The sequence below is a fragment of the Sinohyriopsis cumingii genome, chromosome 9, assembly GCF_028554795.1.
Source record: "Sinohyriopsis cumingii isolate HCF-2022 chromosome 9, ASM2855479v2, whole genome shotgun sequence".
Classification (NCBI taxonomy): domain Eukaryota; kingdom Metazoa; phylum Mollusca; class Bivalvia; order Unionida; family Unionidae; genus Sinohyriopsis; species Sinohyriopsis cumingii.
The window spans coordinates 123,665,155-123,692,768 of NC_142969.1; the positions used below are offsets into that span (position 1 = coordinate 123,665,155).

Below are 27,614 nucleotides of genomic sequence, written 5' to 3' on the forward strand. Positions count from 1 at the left end.
AATAAAGGTTTGCAAAGTCTTTGCAATAATAGTCGGTGGTGTTTGCCTGGTCAAGATGTTATAGAGATTGGTGTACCCAGATAAAGCAAGAAGATGTCCGTCACACCAGCAATCGAAAGAGGCAAGTTATAACAGAAACAAACTGAAAACCTTGTCTGGAAAGTATATATATATATATATATATATATATATATATATATATATATATATATATATATATATATATACACACACATATATAGCGTCATGAAATATTGGATATGATCATGTGCCTACTTTAATATGAACAGGCATGCATTTTAGATTCCCCCTGATTATATATATATGATCTCCCGTACCTCATATTATGGCGATGGTGTAGGTATGTTTAAATAGATGGTTCTAATATTATAATCAGCTGCAATGAAGAAAAGTATTTCTCACACACTGCATATAGTGATGGGCTGACTAGTCTAGTAACTTGTCGAATACTTAGATATAATATGCCTATTAATTGAACAGCAGTGTACGTCTGGGTTTTTTGTTCAATTATAAGTATAGTTAAATTTATCTTTTAATGGTTCGTGATGGCATTCGTAATAAAATTTGCTTATAAGCCATAGCTCTTATAATGTACGTCAATATTTAAATCTTTGTCCAGAATTTCAAAATCAAACATTTTTTGATTCTCCAACTGTTATCCCCCCTATATGCAGTCTAGCTATATGATTCAAATATCACTTGTTTTAATGCCCTCTGAATAAGGAACTTAAACAACTGAGCCAAATGAAATCTTTTTTTTATTTGAAAACTTAACATTTGTAAGAATAATTTAACAATTTATTGGCGTTGATCCAGATAAGTGAGAATATTTTTAATTACTTATGCCTTAGAACAAACGATAGTTTTACTAAATATATTATTCAAATATTTAACTTTCACATTCCACCTAAGCTAAAAGCCAAAGTGCTCCATATCACCAGCATATCGTCATTTAGAAGTATAATTATTTGATTATGTGGTTACCCTTATGCTAGATCGGCAGTTTGCAACGGTTAAGATATATTTTTGTTCTGAGTTAATTTTAAATATACTTATAAAAACATTCAATTATATTAAAGAATTTGTGGACGTATTGAAAGGTCCAGGACATTATATTTGAGACAAGGCAAAATGTATCCAAGGTATATGAGAAACATTCTGAGACCAGCTAATTAGATTGCCGGCAAATTAGGTTGCCTGCTAAAAGAATACAGGTAGTAAGATTTTGGTTAAAAGACAAAAGTTCACTAATATGTTTAAGAAACATAGGTCGTGTATACGACATGTTTTCAGACATTTTGGTCACTTAACCCAAATCTGCCAAATAAACCTAGGTATGTCCTTCGGAAGATATTTACTATTCAGCCCATTTATTTGATGCATTATACAGCAGAAAAACACTGATACTTACGTGGGAATTTTACTAACGTTAGCGCTGCATTTTGTATGTAATACAGATAGTACACGACATCATAATAACAAAATAAAGATGCTTCTCATTCATAACAATAAATTATATCAACCAAAAAAAAAAGAAACTAATCACCATGATTACTCACAGCCAAATGTCTATATATGTCCGTCTGTAGCTCAGAAACGTTTTGTTATCAATCACTGGCATGCATAGTATTACAAACATATGATTTGGTTGTTTTTTCTGTATGTACAAATGCGGAAGTAAAATACGAGTTATTTATAACTGGACCTGTTCCGACCTTAATAAGTTCGTGTTCAGATGTCTGCTAAAATTGCTACGAACAACATGGTTCAAAACCATTATTTTTATATACATTATTCAAATAGGGTAAATAGGCAAATAGCCGAATATACGAGATGTCAAAAAGTTCAGCGTAGTCGTGGATACGTAAGGCTACCAAGAAAGATGGACGATACCGCTATACCGTGCAAAACATCCATCACTACTTACACCATGCAAATCAACCAATTTAGAAACAAACAACTTTCCTACTTATCTCCACATGTTTCTCCGACACCTCTTCTGATACCGCAACGTGGACTATTTTAAAATGTATTGAAATAATAATCTTGGGAATTGACCTGATTAACACTTTTACACTGTATTAAACAAAGAATAGACAAGCATATACTTCCGGGATTGCACTGCAGTTGGTACGGATCTACCTCTAACTTATTTCGCACATGAATAGAAACAAAATACTTCAAGAGCTATTATCAACTCTGTCAAAAGTACGTATGATTTTTTACTTGCTTTTTTATGTACGCCTTCCTCTGTTATTCAGATTAAGCCTCTCATTCGATTTAAGCCTTGAGTTCCGATTGATGAAACTGTATTTGCAATATGACTACTTTCACAGAGACATGAAAATGCACCTTTGCGGAAATGGACAATGGATTAATTGTATCTGCAGCAATCAGTACGAGAAGGAATTGCAGCAGATAATGAAGAAACGTAATGCGCAAACGGCTAATCATGATGTTACATTGAGAACTTAAAACGTATTGGACTGTAACGATAATTTAAAAGGAAAGGCAGTCAAAGAGTCACATTTTGTTAAATCAGTTTCATATAGAGTGCTATTTTACATAGTGAAGGATTGAAATATCCTTTTCGTTAACACCTAGGCGACTTGCATCGAGTTATAACAGGACATGGACTACACTAAGACTAAAATACTTTAATATTAGTTTCGTCATTTCGGAAGCTAGATGTTATCTTTGTTTGATTTACAACTCTATAAGGTCAATCTAATCCGTGGATGCAGATGAAATGTTTTTGTGACCACAACATCTTTTCCTTTTTTAATTTTAATGTTGTTAAATAACAACATTTGAACGGTGTTGCATTAATGGTGTTTGGGATTTACTCGCACAGAGTAAATATCAAACGTTTAAATTTGCGCATGCTGAAACAAATATGTAGCCCAAATACACATCAACAAGAATTATCGTTTTGCAAAGTGAACATATTGGATACTAACTTACGATTTCGAAAAGTAACGTATATTATTGTTAGTATTGAAAGCAATACTATGGAGTTTACATTAGCTGTAGTAAATATGAACACAATTCGGTATACAAAGTCACCATTTCAGCATTCATTTGCTACTGAGACTAAAGCCGGAGGCCGAAAATAGACAGTTACATACATACTTTAAGTATCTTGTGAACACATATAACGGTAACAATGACAACCACATATATGGTGATCCATACAATATAACCAGATTTCGGATAAATACATATAACAAAGAAGAATCAAATATATTTAAGTAATATTCATTAACATTCAGCAAATGTGTTTACCATACCTTTGTAGACTCTACTATCTCTACACGCATCTTGTACTCAAAAGATATGTTTGCAATACCGCTAATCATGCCTTGCAAACGATAGCTTATTTCTCACAATATAGACTTAACACTGTCTAAAATTTCGTATATTGTTGGTACGACTGCTCCATAGTGATATTTCCATATAATTAAAATAACCAAAACTTTGTATTTTTGATTCTTCAGTCTCTTTGTTCTATGGGCTTTTTCCTTTATGAATGGTTGGCATGCATGGTTTGAAAAATGAAAAAATGATTGTGTTAATTTCAAGGTTGTATTAGTCTTTGAGCAAATCGGAAACATTATGATTACAATTTAATCTCTGGATTTCACAGAAAATTTAAAACAGATCGCACTTGTGGATCACCACTTACATAAAGATAGGTAATATGATATGGTTGAGGAATATAGCTCCTTTTGATGGACACTTATGGTCTTGAGTTGTGATTCTACTGCATATTACCAGGATTTGTTTAAAACGTATCTGTCAAAAAGACAAATATAAAATTGGAAGTCTTTATTAAACTATAAATGTATGTTTCGTGATCGATAGCATAATTCGAGATTTCAGTGTGACATGTCTTCGGTATAGAAAAACAAGAAATATGATACAGAAAAAATACAATGAATGAACGCAAAAATCATAATGTATACAATGTTTATATAACAAGGTATATTATTGAGCTATGTCTTTTTCCATTCCGAGTTTGTGATTTTAGATCAGATACTAAGGAGGGAATGAACAAGGTGGCTTTCAGTTTGGTTTGGCAATAGTACACAATGATGCACTTGAGAATAAATGCGTGTCATTTTCTGTCTATGAGCACCAAACAAGATGAATACATATCATCCTATCATTTCTGTTTCCCACAACCATAAAACAAACTTGAGAGAGTAAACAACAGCAACAACAGCCTGAGAATGCACAACTCTAAACCAGCAATTACTTGAAGAAGAAAACATTGGATATGGGGGCAAAGTTGAAAACCTAGGGTACAATAAATACAATATAACTATATTGTAAGTGACAAAAATGAACGTCAAACTGTAAAAGATTCAGTGAGCTTTTTTGCTTCAGAAAATTTACTGAAAGGAATTCTTAGATTTAATTACAAATTTGAGACAAACAGACTCTAACAAACTTTTAAGGATTTCATTAAATATTTGAACACTGTCAATGGTAATCACTAGATAAAATTGAAATTAGAGTTAAAACTCATTGCGAATCAATTAACAGAGACTAGACCAGAATTTTAAAATGTGTAAATAATAAAGTCAACTATTTTAACCTGCTAAAAATTAAAAACTTAACTGCTGGTGAAATCAATATATGACGATTTATTAAAATTTGAATTTAAGCAGACTGTTCGCGTTTATTTTGAATAGGAGTCATTGGGACGTCCCATAAATCGGTACGTTATATTTGCTTTCATATCTATTATGAATTAGTGAGGATATTACAAACGTAAAAAAGACCTGTTATTGCACCCACAAAATGTGTGACATTATTTAAAACTTTATTTTTTGTAACAATGTACAGTAACTTAAACGAAAGTTTGCTATTTTCATACAGAGATATAATACATTTAAGAAAATAGTTTCTTTGATAAAAGTGTTGATGTTTATCCTGACACACCTGGAAAAATGTTATTAATGAAGTATAGTAAACCATCTGTCTTTCATTCTCAGAAATTCAAAGGCTGCTTTCAAACAAGTATGGATATGCTTATATTTTATCAAGGGAACCAGCTTCATTCTGTTTCTTATATATTCCACCACAGGTAAAAGGCACTGTACTCCATATCAACACTATGTGAGCCTCAAATCGTACAGAGGAAGCAGGAATACACGATATTTACACCAAGAATTTGAAGAATTAAGCTGCATGATGTGATGTTATATCATTACTTTCTATCAATACATGGACTCTCTAACAGACACACGATTGTCCATGTTAACAATTCTTTCGTTATTTTTAAAGTAGTCATTGATTTACAAATTTAAGTTTGCATGCTGTTCTCGTTTGAAAAGAATAAAGCGCAGAGATACATAGAAACGTTGGTGTCTTATAACCACAAATCAATGCCCTTGGTTGGTTATTTTACTGACATCATCATATCAAACGAATGTGAACTGTATGCACTGGAGCAAGCATGAACAAACAAAGAATGAAACGATCATTGTTGGACTTGTATGGAAAGAACGCACAAAAGAATGATGGTAAACTGTACAATGCACTTGAAAAGCAAATATATGATTATGGATCTGAAATGAAACTGATAGGAAAATGGCAGAGGACGCCAAGTTGAGTGAAGGCGAAGCGACACAAACCCAAACAGTTGCGGTAATTAAAGCTAATTTAGTGTTATGTAAGACAGCATAAAAATCGAGTGTAAGGTTGCTAAGTTTATTCGTCCATACAATCTTCTGGCTGCAAAATAATCTCATATTGAAATTTAAAATTAGAGATTTTGACTCTGTTTTTAAGAGCGATAATGTTATGGTTGTTTTTACATTATGTGTAGCTTTAATCCACGACTATAGAAAGTAATGATCATCACAAATGTATTAAAATCTCATTTTCCACTTCAATGCGTCTATCTTTATTTTTACCAATAGGACTCCGTCGACCATATCAATTTTATCGGGCCTAGTGAATGCTTTCCATTGTTTATTTAATTCCTCTCCATTCAACAATCCAAGTATCCATTGTTATTTGTTTATGGTTCTTTTCTTATCTTGATATAATGTAATCGTAAACATTAATCTACTCATGTGCATCTGTATCGGAAATAATAAGGACAATGATGCAGAGAAACACGCTGTTAAACGGCGTTGACAGGTACGCCAAATATACAAAGTACATTAAAAATGAACTGTAATTACATAACTATACATGAATCAAGTGTGCGATAGACGCTTTGTGAGAGAATAACATTATATTCATTGTTGAATTAGTGTGAAGCCCTATTTAAAACATTAATGCTATATTATCTTAATGTTCATGACTTAAAGTAGTCAGACAACTATTCAGTGAATTCTTCACTGTATGATGACAAATGTAGTACGACAGCATTTTATTGCATTTGATTTTTTCGTGACAGTCATCATAGCACACAGTACGCGCTGGCTATACTTAATAGGTCTCAAGGCAAACAATAAAAGCTGAATAAAAATAGCGTTCCTGACATTACACATTGACTATAAGTAACATACCTGATCTGATATAATTATGCACATTGTCACATTACATCATGAGATAAAAACCAAATATGAACACAATCATTTTGTCTATATACTATAGAAAGTGATTTGTTTTTACATCTGAACGGCTTGTAAAGCCCAGAAGACTCTCCTTATGAACTTAATCTCTTCTCATTCCATTGTAACACATTTTTTGATTATTCTACCGTCTTTCATTACAACATTTTGTGTACATCATTAAAAACGCACGATGATATACTGTGTCTGAATATAGACAAAAGTAGCTGAAAATTGATCAGCACAGTATTTAAGAAAACCAGATACGAAATTAAAATTTCCATTTTTTTATAGGAATGTACTGAAGAACATTTCAGCAGTGAATGTGAATGAAACTATGAGATAACATAAGAGGTTTATTAGAGACGGACTGGCTTAATATATGGTACAGCGATTTAATTAAAGTGATGCAAACTCAATAGGTCTTAATGTAATTGAAACCTACACATAATAGTTAGTCTGTCTTGATCTGACGTCCTAATGGAAGGCTCGTGAATGATGTTATCATCAAACATAGCGAGCTGTTTACCTCCCACAATATAGTATACTGCTGGATACCCAACTATTTTGGCATCAACAGTAATGAAAAAGTAGAGAGCTCTGCTAAAATGGTTCTATCACTAAAACCATATGATTTTAAAAGACCATACTTTGATTTAAAACCTAGTTTTTATGCCGCAAATGGCACTCATCACGGAATGATGCAGTAAATAACAAGCACCATACAATGAAGTCAGCACTAGGAGAACATGCTCCCTCCGACAGAAGCAACTGCAGGAACGAGGTACTCGTTGTGCGAATTAGAATTGTTCATACTAATATATCTCCCTCCTATATGCTAAAAGGCGAAAAACCATAAAAAGCGCGTTTCTTGCAATAAATCATTCACTGTTGAGCACTTTATGATAGATTGCTTTGGTATCCAGCCTGCGCGCGATCATTGTTACAATGTTTGTCACATAAAGGAACATTTTGATACAAAAAGTCTCGTGCATTTTAAAATGCCTGAAAGAAATAAACATTTATTCTGATATATGTTTTATGCTATCACTTTTCAGTTTGCATGTAGTGTATATACCTTCGTGAATACAAAGAAGCCTTTCATTTAAATTTGTATTGACACACACCGTTTACATTGCCCGTTGATCGGGAAGCTTTATATATTACCCTTACCATCTCATCTTTTTGATTTTAACTCTTTGATTATTTTTTTTGGTGGTCGATAATAAATCATTTATCAACCATAAATAATCAGTCATATAACATTTTATGTGCTGCTAAATAGCGTTTTAGTGCTGGTGTCCATAAAAGTACAATCTATCAATCACTAAATATTGATAGAACTCATTTTAGTTGCCAAAATAGGAACTCTTATATGTTTGTTAAAAATATTGGGCTCGTTGGCATTGTACAGCTTATCTTTGGCTCAAGTAATCAAATGTCAGTTGAAAATGATAAGCCTACAGATATATATATATATATATATATATATATATATATATATATATATATATATATATATATATATATATATATCGATTTGCGCTATAGCCATCATGCTAGTAATTTCATCATATGAGTGTGTATTCCTGGCATATATGTATCATCTTCAATATATGCATTCAAACGTAATGGTCACTCAATTTATATAACTAATTTGCTGCCCATTCATGGGCTAATGCATTACAAAGGAAGCAAAAAAAAAAGCATTTTTACATTGTTTGAGTAGATAGACGGAAATATTTCTCGAGTGATATTGCAAACTGTTCACTTCATCACAAAATATTTACTTACGGCTATTGATAAAAAGTACGTTTTTATTTTATTTTTGTTTATAAAAAATTAAGTTACCTTTTATGTTAAACATATTTCAAATATCATTGGGTAGTGCAATGGTAGAAATATAAAAAATATTTTCCAAAATGATAACAGCAAAAATGATATGTTTCTCACAAGGTGTATTTAAATTATTCGTTATGAAATATATCATTACGTTAATACTTACGTTTGCCGTTTATTATCTTTCACTTTTTAATTGCATTTTTGACACACAGAAATAGGTTAGGTATATTGATCAGTCTACAGCTCAACGGAGCGTTGTTCTTAATCTGTAATTTCAAGCTCAGTAATGCCTATCGACATGATTTCCTTTTCCTGTATTACAGACGGGGATAAAACGTGTGAATTAATCACATCTTCACCATGTACAAAGTGAATAAATCATTATTTTAACGTTCCCTTAAAAGTGTCTTGTACACAATGTTGGCAGTATATAATTACAACAGTTTTTGTACAAAGTTTATAGAATGATCGATCGGCCGAGACGGACTTATTTACAAGACGTAATATGTGGTATCACACGTCAAAACTCTATACAACCTCTCTTGCAATCTACTTGAATCAATGCAACTAATGTACAAGCTTAGAACTTGTCTATCCACAGTACTGTCTTCAACCATACAACTTGGCTAACTGCACACAGTTCTGTTGGAATATATACCTGAAAGAATCGCCAAGGGGACTGGTCCTATGTATCTCCTGACATTATATTACCAGCATAGAAGTGGATCTGTATTTCTTTTTCGAATTATTTAGGGATGCTAGTCTTAAATTAATCTCTGGAATAGAGGAAAGAATTTTACTTGTTCACTCATCATTACCTTTTGCAGTCGTGTTTCTGAAACCAACAGCAACACCACTAGACATTCATATCATTCGCATCATAAATATATCGCATTATAGTAATTATAAGACTAACAAAATAAGTTATTACGCAGATATTACCAATCCAAAGGACTTAATGAAAACATATTTTCGGGATATGTATACGAATCAAGTAGTTATTAATCTATTGTCGCAGGTTTGCAAATTGTCCAAAGACAGTTATTTCATTTAATTAATATGAATATGATTTCGAAATACGTTAGTGCGCTTCAGCAATTACTAGCGGAATATTCTGAATTTCCATTAAGACAAGTTAACCTGCTTGTTAGTAAGCCAGATGGTATACGGTGTAAAGATTATTCACAAAAACTTATCAAATATTGCAAAGAGTTTTACGAATGATGAAAATCCATGACTTGCAGCCATCCGTTTAAAGAATCCTTGATACATGTAAATTTATGAAACCTTGTAGAAGTGGTTTATCTGCATATTAATCATGCGTGGCTGTAGACAATTGTATTGCTTTACAAGGTACACTCGCCATCGAAAATAAAGGCATTAAAGAAGATTTCATGATATCTATAGTTTTTTGCACTGGAGGAGTGAGCAAATAAAATACCAGATGACAAAAGTAATTGAAACAAAATGTGAGAGGCACACGCAAGAGACACAACTAAATGTATTATAAATGATACTTTACATTAATATAGCACTGATTTGTTTAGAGAAACCGTCCAAAAATAATTATACCAAAGACTTCAAATTAGGATAATAAGCAGTTTAAACATAACAAAGAAAAAGTGGTATTATGTTAATACTTTCGTGTTAACCTGAATGTGAGGCATGTTCTCATTTGTTAATTTATGTTTATTCTTAGACACGTAAAATATATTGTATTAACGAAGGATTATAGATCATACGATGCTTGATGTTAGAAAAGATATTAGCGCATTAACAGAATTATCTCAAACAGAAACAGACTGTTGTCTCTGATATTTAGACATTCTTTAGCACATAATAATGTCAGCGGCCTATTTGATTTTATAACATATATTAGTCAACGTCTAGGCCTAGAATTCGTATACCCCTTTAATTCAAGATTTTAAGCTACGCAAAGCTAAAGCCAATTTTATTCCATATCAGCATATTATTTGCAGTAGCACTTACGCCAGTCATAAACGGTAAAGTCAAAAGACACTATTCTTTTTAATTTAACGAGTATAGCTTTACACAACGAAATAACATACCAGCACAGCTTCCAACCACGCTTTGGTCAGCAAGAAGGCATGCTAGACGTAAACACCTATGTCTTTAATTCTAGAATTAAACCTATAAACAGCTAAATGTTATTGGATTCCATATCACCGCTTAAAAAACATAAAATTAGCTGCCAAGGTCGTTTACAGGAGATACTCTAATTTGATTCAAGAATTAACCATGTGCGTCAAGATGCCGTGAACCTCATTTTTGCAATTGATAAAAAGTAAATTTGATCTCACACTAAGAGAAATAAGATAGCTTCTGTAAATTAGTTTGTCGCCACAAGGACCATAGTCATAGATCTACAAATCTCATTTGTAAAGTATTTTAAATCCCTAGAGGAATAGTAGAATCTGTTATAAGTTATCGATGTTGGATTTTACAATCTACGCATCAATATACGTTGTTTTGTATTGTTCTCGTATTATGACGTCCAAAGATTGTGGATTTTAAACGGAATGAAATGGATCCTAGTTGGTGCCAGCATTGAAACAGACAAAATATAAAATGGAATTATCCGGATACTGATGCAGGTGATTCGAGATTATACTGAATAGTTCATTCTCAACAAGGAACTGTAATTGCGTTAATAGATCAAATCAGATAACGTAATGTGTATATATAATCTAGATTGGGTTTTGGACCGAGACAAAGAAATCCCAGTCAAGGGGTTACATTATTTGGCTTACCAAGGGGGCAGACATATAATATAACCCAACGACTGGGATTTCCTTGTCTCGGTCCAAAACCCAACGTAGATTATATTTCTCACCACTAAGTCATTTTAAAATAAAAAAAGAACTTTCTTGTGCAATATAATTCACGCGCATATGTTTACATTCGGTGCAGTAATAACACATATGTTACTAAGGACTGTGGCGTTTCTGTGTCATCCGAAGTACAACATAAAACACTGCATAGTACTGAGGTATTATCACATGTAATATATCGATGTAACATGCAATTAACAACAAATAGCTAATATTTATTACAAGAACATGTTTCATTTTCATCAGTTCCGAACTAGAAAATTAAATTGTAAATAATGGAGCGATACTGGGCCCACACTTGTGTTTTAGTATATAGGTTATTATTATAACGAAAAGTTACATGTAGCATCAGTGTCCTTGCTTGGGTTATTCACGGGTAATTAGTGATCTGTGTCACTATCGTGTGTAACTCTCCTTTCCTTTTGAGGAGGTGAAAATGTTTGTGACATAATTGTGTTGTCCTTAATATTGATTGTTAAATTACCCTCGTGTATGAAAGACCCTCCAAATACGGACCCTGTCGGATAACCATCTGCGAAACTTTCACGTTCACTGATTCTTTGAAAACTTGTTTTTCTGTCTTGGAAATATAGCAAGACGTAAGGTGAAATTCGCTTATGGATTAATGTGTTGAGAGTTAAATGATTCCATTTGTCTGGTAAGTGCATTATTTGTCATTAAATAGCATAGGCATATATTTGATTCAACTGGGGCTTAACGAATATGCTTAACAAAATTAAAATAAAGAATGTTAAACATAAAGCTTTCTGGATGTTACTAAGTTTTCCATAATTGTTAAGAGAGTTGGAAGGCTATGAAGTGCATATGTCTATAGTCTGTGTGCATGGATCAGTGTTTTCTGTCATAGTTCAGTTCACTTCACAGATCATTGGGCATTTTATCCTATCTGTAGCACAGTCAATTTTCAGGTCAGTGTCTTTAAATGCAGTTAACAGTATATTATATTTTTCACAGGAATTATTTGAAACTAGTTATGTAGCTTTAGATACATTTAATGAAGCTGACCTGCAAATGTACTGAGCTAGGCCTGCATATAGGATAAAACTGACCTGGTTGTGTGGAACAAATTAGCAAAATACCAAAAAGCTCAAAATCTTTTGCGTGTGTGTTTTTGTCTCTCTCGAACTAGTCATAAATATGGATTGACCTTAAGTTACTTTGTTTTTGTTGTATTTTTGTTGTGGTTGTTTGATTTTAGAACAAGTACGTCAGGCACAGCAGAAGACAACTTCTTTTTTTGAAAGTAGTTCGGAGCGCGTGGACACCTTGACTGAGACGACTGGTCTGAGATGACTAGACTGAGATAAGAAAAGTAAGGTTAGCAAAACAGCTAGATTTTTCTGTCGCATGGGTGTAAAATAGTTAAAGTAAATAAAGCATCAGACAATAACTAAAACGCTGATTTGATATTATGTAACGTTGAGTAAAAGTTATATACGAAACTGACTAAGGATTTCCACAAGCACAACTCGCTTACAACATTTTCAGTTAGTATAACTAACGAAAATCTCATTTAAGCCCACCGGCCCAGCAACATGTAGATGTTTATAGCCGATTGGTCCTACATTTCTTGATACAAGACGAGAAAACTTAATCAATGACTCAAATAAATGAAATTAGACATCATAAACATCAGCCCTGTAAAATATTTTATGCATAGTGAATAATAGACAAATAAAGATAAACACAAAGTAAGATATGTGTATCATATGTCAAATGTGTTGTTACCCGAGTCGTTCTCGACTGAATGGTTATACTATCTGCACGTTTTCTTTGACAATATAATGACCGCACATAACAAGTCTAATTTCACACTTAAATGTTGTTTCTATTTTCACGTTTGTATGATTCTACAGTAAACGTTTCCATGTCAAATGTTATTAACTCGCGTCTTGCAGTACACAATGCAACCAAAACATCGAACACAAATAACCAGATAATTTTCTTTGTTAAGAGAATAGATAGGGCCCATTGTGTCATGGAGTCTCGTAAAGTCTCTTGGTATATTACTACGTTTTCAGAAATTAGCTAACAGATATCCATAAAATCTAAAAACGTATAAACGTAGACATTAACACAAATAGCTCACGCGATGTGTTTATTAAATTCAGCATAACATGGCTATTTTGTTGATCCACAACAATGATGTTAGCTGTCCAGCCCATCCAGATTCATTCCATTCACATATCATTTAGACGATGCCATTGATGACAATTATATATAACAGTCACAAGAGGAATGAGGATCCTCGTATATTGACATGTCATAAAAGACGTCATCATATCATAGGCTATTGACATACAATATACAGCTGCCCACGAAATTAGGCATGCCAACATAAATAGTTCATGGGTTTCATTACTGGAACTGAATCACATCCACGTCATTAAGATTCGGCTTTACACTTAGCAAAATCATTATTGTTTTAAAAGGCGTACTATTTGGGTTTGTTGTAGCCAGTTGCTTCTTTCCAAGACGCTTGACTCACACATAATACATTTGTATGGTAGAGATAGTAACATAAGACAATGGTACAATACAGGCTTTCAGAGATAATCACTTTAGATTCGCTGCTGATATAAAGCAATTACTTTGATTAATGGTACTAATGCTATAACACAATCTGTATTTTTATAGCAGAAGAGTCTCGTCTTAGACATCCGTATGCAACATAATGGCTACTGATGACAACATCATTTGCCGACTAATAGGTTTACCTATTGTAGAAAATAAGCCTTTTTCTGGTTTCTTAATACTTAACTGCGGTGGAATGACATCATTACTTACGTTTTATTGCTATTACTTATGTTGATATTTTATTACCTTTCGCTTCGTATCCATTCTTCAGAAAGACAGCATATTTTTATTTCGCCTACCTTATACACATCTACGACATTATCAGCATTGCATTTACATCCAAAAGAGCATAACATTTAACGTGTCAGAGACATACATTTTATTTTATAAGATTTTTCTTCTTTATTCTTCGTGTTACAATTTAGATGTTTATATACAACCTAACAGTAGTATTCATGAAACGTGATCACTAAAAATATAAAATAAAATCCGTGCAGTTTTAGATTGATTTCTACCTTGAATATGATATGCTCTATTAAATATTGTGCGATTAACTTGCATAGATTTCCTCTCTCTTTTCTCTCTCTCTCTCTCTCTCTCTCTCTCTCTTACGCAACAAAACATTGCTATATAATTTGTTAGAATTCTTGATTTTGTTATGTAGATTTTAAGAAGGATAAATGGTATCCACATCATTTTCGTGCCGTAATGTTTGCTCCAAAGCGGTTTTTGCGAAGAAGTACGGAATTCGTTCATATGTTTCTAATAATTCGTGGTTTTTCTAATACCTTAGGTCTGGGATAAGTAAAACAAGTGTCAAATTTGGAAAATGAATCTTCAGAGAACATGCCTTTAAATTTGTTGATAATCTGATGTAGTTCTAATTAGGCTATAAGTAATTCCAGCACATAAACTGCATGACTATAGCTGGTATGCCTAATCTACGGAAAGGTTTTCAAACTTTATGCCACAAAGAGAACAAATGTCATAGCTTATGTTTCACAATCACAAGAATCTGAAATTGAATCTGAAAGTGAACGCAATCGTTCCGTATTAATTGATGCAAATCGGCCATACTGCTAAGTCTCCCAAACAAGAATGGCTGATAACATTAGCTATTATGGTGATACAAAGAATCACCAGAACATGCCCTTTGAGTGGTCACTGTCGGATTTACACGTAGGACAGTGGACTTCAGATTTTAATCAGATTACTTAAATACTTTTCTACTCCTTCATTTCTTTCGTCATCACGTTGAAAGAACTTTGATACTTACAGCACCACATATTTTTACAATAGTAGATCATGCTTACAACCGTACATTTTTAAATCTCACTGTGACTGACTCAAACTGTATTTTTCCGATATTAACAAAAATTTCATCTTTTATTGCATAAATAAATCGCTCCTTTGATGTGCACACAATATGGTGAACAAAATATATTAGAATTTAGGAATTAAATGTTATTTTTTCTGTAGCATTTATATTATGACAAATGCAAAACCTGACAAACAAATGAACGATATGATAAAACGATCTGTAAAATAATGCATACGCATAGGTACAAAGAGGTCTAATACGCTCCTACCCTGCCCAATGAACAAATTAGAAACTGTCTAATTTAAGTTCATATTTTTCCGCAACTTTCATTTCTTTTATGCATTAAGGATAATTTAAAGTCTATTGAACAAATAGCTTGAGGATTTGGCACGACCTAGCTTATTTATTTTCATTAAAACTTCAAGTATTCAGGCATCTAGGTTACTGATTGCTCCGCCGCTGGTATTGATCAATAACGATGTATAGAAACTTGAATTAAAGACTGCTTTCTAAAGCCATTACAAAAATTGTCTATAGCGAAGTGTGAATATTTATATTATGTTGCTTTTCTTTAGACGTATTTAGTTGTATATATAGAGAAATCGTCGAGAGCTTCTTGAATGATATAATCTTGAGAGATTAGGCCTAGGCCAGAATTTTAATAATGGTTACTTTTTAGTGTAAATGAAAATACTTCCACTTTCTGTATGCTACAGAATCTTTTTAAAAGGTCAACAAACTGTTTTAATTGAATCCACACCCATGTGATCAATTTAATACTTTTTGGATTTCTTTTTTTAAATACATGACTTGTAAATCTTTTAAGCAATAATTTTAATATATATAGAGAAACAAGTCATTGAATCCTTTCCAAGTAAAGTAATCACATTGACTAAGTTTAGCAAAGCAATATCTATTTAATTCAATCTTAACGAACATTTGCCTCTAAAGTTATGCCGTATACGACAAAATGCGTTGTGTTACACCTCATTATCATTAATATCGAACAGAGTAAAGATTTCGATAAACAGTAGAGACAAAATAGCTGGTAATATCTATATATCGTTGGGTTATTCAAAAACTCATGAAGAATGTCCTGCTAGATCATTATGTAAGAAAATGTTACAATAATGTCCCTGAAGTCGCTGTGTATATAAAGCATTTATTTTATTGTAAAATCCTTCTTATTTAGATTTGATAACCTTCCAATATCCAGGTATTTGGTGACGATTGCGCTTGCTTTCTATTTCTACATCAAATTAGAGTGTTTTGAAGAAGAAAAAAAACAAAGACAACTTAGCCCTAGCCACCAATTGTATCCATAAAAGTACAAAAATAAAGTTATGCTCGATGCACTTTATATGTATTTATTTAAAAACATTACGACAACGTCTGAAAATTATGCGGTTATCATGCGCTTAATTTTCTAAAATAAATGACAAGTAAGTTCTTCTTTGAGATTTGTATTGTCAAAATAAAACAATTGGTTGTTGTGAAACGATACAAAACATTCAGCAACAACTGATCCCTTGCAACGGTGTTATAAATTTGTAGTCAGAGAGAGAGAGAGAGAGAGAGAAGATGGGAATATATAAGTGTTATGCGTGGCAACAGAAGAGGTTAACAGTATCTACAAGATGAAATCAGTCTGTTTCTTTGATGAAATTACCTGTATATTGGAACACTTTGAAAACGGCAGGTAAAGAGAAAATAAAGTCGTAATTTATTGTTAGGGGTTTGAGAAAGTGATTGATGTTCGATTTTAACCTCCCACGCCGCGTGCCATATAAAGTACACTCCAAGAAATAGTGATATGTGTTACGGCCATTACAAATCACTTAATAAAATCAAGCTAAGTGTATATAACACGGTCTGAAACAATATGCTTTTCATTGTCAAGCATGCCGTTTGGAAACCGGTGTGTCTCTCTGGGAGAAGAAAAGAATCTTATCTGTGTTTTTAGCCAAGTTAGCAATTAACTATGCTAAAAGTCTGTGAGGCTCGAGATAGATATTAAAGACAAATTATATTTATTTTGTATTGTATGCAAATAAAATATTACCATTAAATAATCTCATAAGACAAGATATATCAGCATTACATACATCAAGAGATTTAGGTTCTTTCATCATCTTTGCTCAAAACGGACCGCTCCGGTGGCCTATTGGTTAGAGCGTCCGCCTCGGATGTGGGAGGTCGTGGGTTCAATCCCCGGCCGAGTCATACCAAAGACTTACAAAAATGGTTCTAACAGCTGCCTCGCTTGGCGCTCAGCATTAAGAGGTTAGTGTTACGACTGGTCGGCCTGGTGTCAGGATAATGTGACTGTGTGGGACATCATGCTACATGTCTGCGGCATAATGCTCCAGTGCTAGACATCACTATAAACTGCAACATTGCAGACATCGTAGCGATATGACTTAAAAATTGTTAAAGTTGCGTTAAAAATCCAAATCACATCACATCACATTGGTCAAAACGACTATTTACTTTAACAAAATATTCAACAGAGTGCACATTGTGCACGTAGTATGCATGATATAAGCTTCATTCTACATAGTTTGGCCAGTATTTACGTGTGGCATATCTATTTAGTACGTTCTTGTGTTAGTCGATACAACTTTCATGCTGGTTTGGGACAATTACAACGTTGAAAAGTTGACTTTATATGTCGCTTTCTTCAGATATCTGTCAGTAATTATTTGTATTTTACCCTCTGTATATTGGTATATTTTTGGTGGCAATAGATGTTAAGTAGTTCTAAATAATTACTGAAGTGTTGTCAAAAAGCAGAAAAGCATGCAAATGAATATTTTCTCTATTCTTTAGAGAGATAGTAAGATAGAATATTTTCTCTATTCTTTAGAGATAATAAGATAGAATATTTTCTCTGTTCTTTAGAGAGATAATAAGATAGAATATTTTCTCTATTCTTTAGAGAGATAATAAGATAGAATATTTTCTCTATTCTTTAGAGAGATAATAAGATAGCATTAAACTACCATAACTACATTAGCAAATGTTTCTAATACGGGGGAAATAATTTTTTTCTTCTATTTTTGAATGTGTTATAAAACACGATCGATATAACGGCATAAAAGAGTGTTTTGTGATTGGAAAGCAAGAGGAAAATGTACGTACCAATCCTAACGCAAGGCTATTTATTAAATGCAGGGCAAATGAGAATATGATCACTGAAATGTAGATGCACGACGATAAATTAGTTATATTTTAATTCTCATTTATAAAGGACTAATTGTAATATAGACATATCAAAAATAATAAAGACGGAAATTTTCAATCGCCACAGTCTGACGAAACCTTTCCGTAACAAATTAACCAAGAAAACGATCCGTGTTCACATATTCAAAAGGTAATTAACGTTCCACGTCCCAAACTTCTGCGTGTAGTCGGATTTGCTGATGACATTTACGTTCTCCCGCAAAAAGCATTCAGAAAAGTAGTTGCCAGAAAGAATAAAAAGGAAAATAATGGACGCATTGAACTATTACATTTTCTTGTTATGTCGTGAAATTTGAGAAGCAACGATCCACAATTGAATATTATCGTTAGGTTGACATGTCACCAGTCACAATAAATGATGAATTCTAATTTTTAAGCTCACGTCACGAGAAAACCTATCTGAATTGAATCCATTATGAGTTTTTCCAAGACTTTCAAATGTATTTCTGGTTGCGGATATTAAACGTGCGACTAAGACTTGGAGTTAATTGTTTATCTACTACACAAGCAACTGCATACTTTCTAAAAGAATATATATATATATATATATATATATATATATATATATATATATATATATATATATATATATATATGAATGGTCTATTACCAGTCAGTTGCATTGCTCCAGATCAGATTGGTACTCCTTGATCAATTTTATATGTATCAACAAATGTAAATTATCCAACAGTGTTTCTTACTAGCATTCCCCGACTAAGCGGGTTTAAGTATTTGCTTTAGCAGTTTGTTTTTATAATAGTTTTAATTATAGATGACATAGGTTAAATACGTCAGCCAAAACTAAATGAATCCATTGTCTCTCGTAATTGTCAACACCACTTCCTTAATAAAAGTCTTAGAACTGTTCGAAAGACTTATAAAGGTTAATAACAATATTACGGACATGGTTTAATAGAAAATTGACGGTTTAGGTCTAGGGTTACTACCCCGCTGCTTTTGTAGAATCCTTTTAAATGCAACTATACAAACACTTTCAATTCTTGCGCTTTTAATCGTGATTTGATTATTACTGCATGCATAATATCATCTAACATGTTAAATTATGGGTTGGGGAGTGTATTTTTTTATACTTTACAATCATGAAAATCTAATATGGATTCATCACATATTTATCAGAAAGATTTAACAGTATTTTTGCATTATTTCCAGCCATCCAGTTCATTCAGTTTTGAAGATGGCGAATTAACGGACGAGCAGAGAGGAGGTAAGGAGATTCAACCACTTTATAATAAACGCTAATGCGATCGCCTAAATGCCGTAATCTTTGAAAGGCGGTCTTTCAGTATATTCCAAGATATCAACACTGATGATAAAATAACCAGTCTATCATGAATACACAAATGCGGCTATGTTCTTGCGCATTTGCATTGCAAAATAATTGTAGCAATTATATTCATGTCTGAGAAAGTCTGTCATGAGACCTTCATCCATTTTTATGTACACCCATTAATGTTATTTAACTTTGCCTTTCACTTTAAACGTACGTTGAGAGAGCACACACTGCTTTAAGGTATCTGAATCATTTGAATACTGGGATCGTAGAGATTATTAATGCAATCTGAGTTCTAGTGGGAGACCATATATAATTCCTATATTAAATGTTGATAACAATTTGTCCCACTTAATTCGCAACGCTGATTCTAACCTTGTCACTGCGACGGTTCTTAAGTGGTCATAGGTACGTTCCCACTTCCGAACTTCCAATACTTCCAATACAGGACAAGATCCTCATAAGTTTCTATTATCAATAGATCTATACAAATACCGTTCATAAGGTAAAAGACTTGTAATTCCATCATTTCTAAGTGAGTTTATAAGAAATTTACCGACGAATATTTCCAGGAACGCTTCAGTAGAATATGATCAAATAACTATTTTTTGCTGCATTTACTTTTTATCAATAAAGTCATTTTCTATAGAGGTCTTTAGGCCATTCCAAAATTGATTCGTCTAAGATCAAAATGAAATGCTTTAAATGCTAAAGAGACAACTATTTTATCACGCTATTTTATGTCTTCATAAGTGAAACAAACACAAGCAATTCTTCTGAACCACCATAACCGGAGAATGTGTAAGAAGCTATTATTTATATTATTGTTAGTAGTATTGCATATACCACTACTGTCACTATATTCGCCACTAATACTACTGCTACAACTAATAATAATAATAATAATAATAATAATAATAATAATAATCTTCATATTTCAGAATTAAAAAAAGCATTCCAAATGTTCGAAAAATCCGGAAAAGGAAAAATGCCTGCCCGGAATCTGGGTTCGTTACTACGCTGTCTCGGATGGAACCCCTCTGAAAGAGAATTAGAAGAAGCTAGACACGAATTGGATATAAGTGGTAAGACAACTCGGGCAGCATTTCAAAGGTTTTTGAGACCTCGTGAGAATCTTTGTCGATTCGTGCAGATGATTCAATTTGTTCTTTGACTGAAACAGATACGACTAAAATGACTGTCCAAGAAAGAGTCCAACTATTAGTGATATTAAATGCTTAGTATCATTACCATTATGCACGCATTAACGGCGTATAATGACTATTAGGATTGATTTTGCAAACGTATTGTAATTAGAAACAAATACGGACAATAACAGACGAATTAGAAATAGGATTGATTGAAAAATATATAAATTTGTGATTTATTCAAGTCATCAATTTGTATTACCGGTATATTTAAGAAACACTTAATTCCAAGTTTTAAATGAATGATAAAAGAATCAAACATGATTGAAATATAATTATCGACAATTTTCAAGATTAGTCATTTATCATCTGGCATGCAGAGGTCGTTTCTAATATGAGAGATTCCACTATGTTCGATTTACTTCTTACTTTCTACGTCAAAATAAACGACATGTGGTTTAGGTCCTTTCTTTAGAAATAAAACTTCAAAGCGATTCTATGATACTCGAAATTGTTTCTCTCTAGCAATCAGTAATTATCAAACTTGAGTTGAGTCCTTTAATATAGACGTGCAATGTCTCATCACATTTACATAAAATTAAAACAGCATATTCATAATAGGAGAATTTGTTTTAGAGAAACCACCAACAGTCTGTTTCTTTATAAATTAATTTTTGATACATATAAATACGAATATGCTTTCTACGAAGGGCCAAAATGAAATTGCCTCGCAATAAACCACAATCATTTAATCAAAGTTGATGTAACTATTGTCAAATGTACATTCTAAAAAAATGTTATAATCAATAGCCTTTTAAATTGTTCTTAATTTTGAAATTGTCTTCTCCTAAATTCCATCTGTTAAGGATGTGTCTATGTCAAAGGTTGCCACTTTTCATGTATAATGATGGAGTCTAGCTTATATTTATGTGGTCTCTTTTCAGCCAGAGGATCTATGTCTTTCTCGGAGGTAGAAAGGTATGTGGCACAGAGAGGGGGTATATACAATGGATCCAAAGAGGAGGAAGACATATCAGAGGCATTCCAAATGCTAGGACAATGTGAAACAGGCAAAATGTCTGTGAAAAAGTTCAAATACTTTATGACTAACATGGGTGAAAAAATGACGGATGAAGAGGTTGAAGAATTTCTAGGGTTTATGAAGAAAGATGGTGTTGCTTTTATAGAATGCAAAGGTATCTGCAATATTCTTAGGTGAATAAACTACAGTAAATTCCAGTATATTAGTGCTTTCAGTGCAAAGCAAACGTTTTGAAAGTAGTCATTTTTGCAGTCTTTGTTTCGTCAGACATTGTTATTTGTGCAACACACGTACATTTTTATTGTAATATTCCATGGAGGGAAGTAGTCTAAAATGGAATAGTTTTATAGCATTGAATCTTGCCTTTAATTCAGTTAAAACTCTTCGATATATTCATTTAGTTATTTTTCAAAGTTTTAGGATCGCAATAAATTAGGAATGTTCTGGTATTTGCTTTGAAATGTGAAGGTATATCCTCGTTGACAGACAGAATATGGTACCAAAATCATTTTAATCTATAAATTATATATTTATGTGATAACTCTAACCACAATGAGACAATATGTAAATGTTGTGTTTGTACTGTCATTAAAATGTATCTCCTCTAATTAACATAGAATGTTTTGACGAAGGAAATACTGGAAGCTCTTTCGCTAATATCTTAAATGTTTTCTCAGGTCAAATATTCTCAAGCGTTCATTTGTAGAGTCAATTGTTCCAAAATAGACATTCTCTTTCAACGAATGATGCACTGCACCTGCAGAAATGATACTAGAAAGTGTTGATCGTACACATAATTTGATTTATTATGTCTTTTCAGATTTGATACAAGCCTTGCAAAACTTTGACTTATCGAGCTGAAGTTATATTAACATTCCAGGGAGATATGTTTCCACGTGTCTCCGGATGCCTCATATATGTTTGTTTTTGAGATAATGAATCTCGCTTCCTAACTGTCTACCCCCAAAGAACACCAGTGGACGAATGAATATGACTGTAGGCAGTAAAGGTCAAAAAAATATCAACTCATTAATTTGCGGAAACTTGAATTCCAGACATTTATGGACATTTGTGCCATATGACCGCATATTTTTAAAACATTTTTATAGTACACGAGTGTACATGTTTTGGCTCTCTTGTATTCTTTGTTGATCGTTTGAACTTTAAACAGACACGTTTAGTTTTGAAGAATCCAAAGGAAGCTCAGTCCATCACAGAATTGCAACATTTAAAGTGCTGTATTTTTCAGGACATACGAATAAACATATTTTCACCGTTCGACACCCTGAGAGAGAGAGAAGGCGACGTAAAACCGGACCAACCAAATGATGACTTTCGAAGGGTACAAAATCTTTTGCACACGAGTGTATTCGTCAACCATTTTAGGAAGATGTTTAAAGAAGACTAAGGCCAAACATAAATGTCTTACACTTTGAAGACAATGGAGAAAAGAATAGAGCATATGTAATTGTGTAAAGAAGAAATTTTTCATTAATATTCAACATATTTGTGTTTCGTCAGTTTATATATATACTTGGTAATTCGTGATGAAATCAAGCCTGATTGTAATGCGTCTAAAACATTAAATGGTAAACATTGTGTTTATGGATGAAATAAAAGCAAATATAAAATTGTATTTTATTTAATAAAGCTTAAAACGTTACAAAACTGCATGCCAAATGTTAATTTGTTTGGTTCCTCAAAAGTAAAATTGTGCAAAACAGAGAAAAGCAAATGCAAAAAAAAGAATATAAAACGTAATTTAACTTTGGGACTGAGGTATGTACAAAGTCCTTATCAATTGTCTACATTGTGAATCAACACATTGTATAGATGTGTTTATATTGTTGTGCGATATAATTACATTCCATTTATACTTTTTTCTTAAGATAATGTAAGCTGTTAAGATTTTATAAACATATTGTTTCATTGTGATTTTGCAAACATTCGGTTAAGTTAATTTATGATTTACTTTCATGACCGATAATTTATTAATTAATCTAGTTTATTTTTTGAGAACATTATCATCAAGATAAAACTATCTGTAATTGTTTTAATCTTACATTGCATATGTTGAATATAAAACATTTTTTCTCTATGTAAAGTACCAGTTCATACATATAGGGTAAACAGAGCAAACCGTTTCAATAGTATATAACGGGACTTTTATGGAGTTTTGTCTTTAATATTCAAAGTTAGATTTGAACTTTTGCATCCATGGTTCCAACCCACAGTTATAAGTCTAGTCTAAGGCCGAGATACAAAACAAATAACAGGGACTGAAGTGTGTGCATAGGTTTTAATACAATCTTTGTTTTGATTTTGCATTTTGTTTAAAAACAAAATTTGCTAATACAGATTGAGGCAAGTATACTTAATTCACACCTATATTTGTTTCGGCATACTATCTTAATAACTGTATGGCAGACTTACCCATTTGTGCTCCATCCACTTCGTGGATGAGAGAAAAATATTTAACTTATTTGGTTATGACATATACATGCCAAAGCCATCATTTCACACATCGATGCCACTTTTCAATTGACTTTTTGTATGGTTTTAAAATGCTTTTTTGAGTACATAGCTGTTTTAAAGTGTTTATAATTAAATATCGGTGTATCTGAGTAAATGGAGGCGGATGTAACGCAGAAATGTGGGTGGGAGTAGGTGGTGTTTATGTGTGTGGCATTTAAGTCACTCCTTTTACACCAGTTGTCATCTATGGAACCATCAGTTTTATACTGTAACTTGCTGTGAATGGAAACATCAGTCATGGATGTCTATGATGCAACAAAAAGACCTTTGTACGGCTGGGAGGGGGGAATCTAATTTTATCTGACATAATCTCTTGTCACGTTCATTGAATATATGAATTTCATTTACATAAATCACACATATCTCGTTTTAACTTTTCGGAATTGTCAATCATATGCAATGCAATAGCCTTTCTGTATAGTACCCTATTTATCTTTAACACCTTGGCTGCAGCCACAATCCAACCTAGGTCTTTTTGTATGGGTTGATGAGTTAGTTATACGAAAGAGTTTCCGTTAAGACGCATAATTAGTATTACGCAATATATAAGGAGACTTATACATGTACAAAATAGTCTAAAGCTGAGATATAAGATATATGTACAGTATCTATTTACAACACAATAATTTAAAATGACCGACTTTCACTTCTTGATGTAATATTGCCCGACAAACCTAATGTACGAAATTCATAATTCCATAAAACATTTAACTGCGTGAAGCATATATAAGCGGCGACTTAACGTGATTGTGTTTAAGAGGTTATACTTACCAATAATCAGATTTAGGTGGGTTAGAAGAAATGGCTTTGTGAGAGACGTGGTTGTTTAACGTGCTTAATTATCAAGGCAGAATTGAATTAATGTGTTTTTATCATGCAATAATCCCTAACTTATTGGCATGAATAAAGTGAATTGATTACAAGTATAAAAGACTTTCTAGCATAAAAAGCCGGGTTACAGTGTGTCATGTTTGGGGAAATATCTAACTCAATATTCAGGACAGCGTTTTTCAACTATTTTATATTTTCATAATACCAGAGACAATTGTCACAATTATCGTTTTATTTCACGCTTTAAAGGTGGTGCTACATCCTAATGTTCCATAGGAAAATTTAATATTTTAAGTGAGTAAAATTCAAACTCAAGGATGTTCACATAGACAATACAAATATAAAGGTAGTATTTTGTCTAGAATAAAGGCTGAAAACTAACGACTGTTTCTTTACTCAAGCATATCACTTTATAAAGATAATCATGGAAACAATATACTTGCAAAATTATGTTTTTCCCCATCTTTCTCATTTTCGATTCGAAAGGACGAATTTAAAGAGACAAAATACAACAAAAGTTTAAGTAGAAGTGGAACCTATTTACAGAAACTCTCTAAGCAACTCTTGAAAAAGGAACCATTCCATATGAGTATTGTTCTTTCTTATAATTGATGGACCATTGTACCGCCATCAGCAAGTTTTAAAACTAAATGAATTATTATTTCAGGGTCGTTATCATCATTAAAGTGTTAACTTTGTAATTCTAAAGTAAGTTTGATTCTTTTAAAATAGTATCCTATATCTAGCCACCTTATTCAACGAGTGTTCTGTTTAGCTATAAATTGAAAACATGAAATATTTAGGATGTGATAACTGTATCAAATGTGGATAACCTCTTAAGATCAATAGCCGTGTAAACTTAGAATGGTGTTTATATTAACTATGTAGACAAACCACCTCTACTGCCTTCCGTTTAACATATTCGCATGCATGATATCTATGTTTGAAATGTGAACAATATATGAATATTAATTATTTTTAGAAGTGATCTTCCTTTAGAATGGTTCATCGAATTCCTACCAACGTTCTCCGTATGTTTTTTTTTATTATTTGAAGATACTAGTGTTTGTAAGAATAAGTACTAGCTTAATACAGAACAGAAAGCTAGGGTTACGAATATTGTACTAAGCTGCATCATTAGTAATGCTATACAAGACTAGCGGAAAGTTCTAGCCTAACACGTCTGAATATTTATATGCATGATGCAATATTGGTCAATTACACCTTAATGTTGAAAAAACTTTATATTAGTTTGACGTAAACAACAACCCAAAGACTATTTCCGATCATGTTTTTGATGCCATAGATTTACAGATAAAATGCTTCTTCGAAGAATTTCCACTCAGTCGATTTATCGGTTTTGTCTTTAATTATTAACGTTTTGATCACATAGACTATTTTATGTGTACCGTACTTGACAATATTTTTTTTCTGTATTAAATATGAATATTAAGCATCGATTTATTGCACGTAATAATGTAACAAATATAAAATAATGATTATTTTTTCCTAATTGCACATGTCATATTTTATCTTTCTCAATAAATTTCCTTTATTATTTTTCCTTGTCTTCCTCTGAATTTTAATTTTAAGTTTCATGTAAACAAATGGATATTGTAAGTCTTCTTCTTGGGACGTATGCAAAGACTATATCTGGAACTCTGAGCGAGTGTCTGAATCTTGGATGCAGTGTTACACCCTTGGTAGTAAATTTCCTTTCAATTTGATTATTGGAGTTTAGAGCATATTTTATAACAAATTGAATGATATGCTTACTACTGTATCATGTTCACATCTATAAACACATGTAATTCAATACCATTTTCAAAGTATTTTATAAAACTAAACAACACCATTTTAAAAAATTAAAAACAAAAAGAAAACTAATGTATACGCTTTTTAAAACAACCTGAAACTACCATGTACAAAATGTTAAACTTAATGCTAGAGAGCAAGGTGAACTAGAGGTTGCAAACTTAGGAGATTGGTCACATAAGTCAAATTGTATTCCAATAATCAAATTGTTCTCATGATTGTACTAAACAGACTTGCAAAAGAAATAATAACATACTAGGCCATACTGATGTTTAGAGCCATCAGGCACAAATTACAGAAGTCACCTAGTAATCAAGTAATTCGAATTGAACTTCATGTTACGTGTAAATAAAGTTTTTATATAAATTTTATAAGCGCGCGAAAGAAAATTAGTTGATATTCCTTATTTATTTATAAAAGTTACTTTGTTTTTCCGGGTGGCCGAGTAATCTTAAGTGCTCTCCTTTATTGATCGCTACCACTTCGTCCTGTCCGCATGGGTT

The 27,614-nt window shown here is 32.4% G+C and overlaps 1 protein-coding gene across 1 annotated transcript in view; it reads left to right on the top strand.

Annotated features, from left to right (window-relative positions):
* The window catches only part of LOC149792832 (uncharacterized), a 114,872-nt gene extending 91,971 nt beyond the window's left edge, over positions 1–22,901 (top strand). Inside the window, exons 2-6 of the mRNA XM_089969594.1 lie at positions 18,036–18,042; positions 19,620–19,674; positions 20,682–20,825; positions 21,833–22,084; positions 22,751–22,901. Coding sequence (XP_089825720.1) covers positions 18,036–18,042; positions 19,620–19,674; positions 20,682–20,825; positions 21,833–22,084; positions 22,751–22,791 — 499 coding nt within the window. The 3' untranslated portion in view covers positions 22,792–22,901. The remainder of the gene's footprint in view (positions 1–18,035; positions 18,043–19,619; positions 19,675–20,681; positions 20,826–21,832; positions 22,085–22,750) is intronic.
* The last annotated feature ends 4,713 nt before the right edge of the window (positions 22,902–27,614 follow it).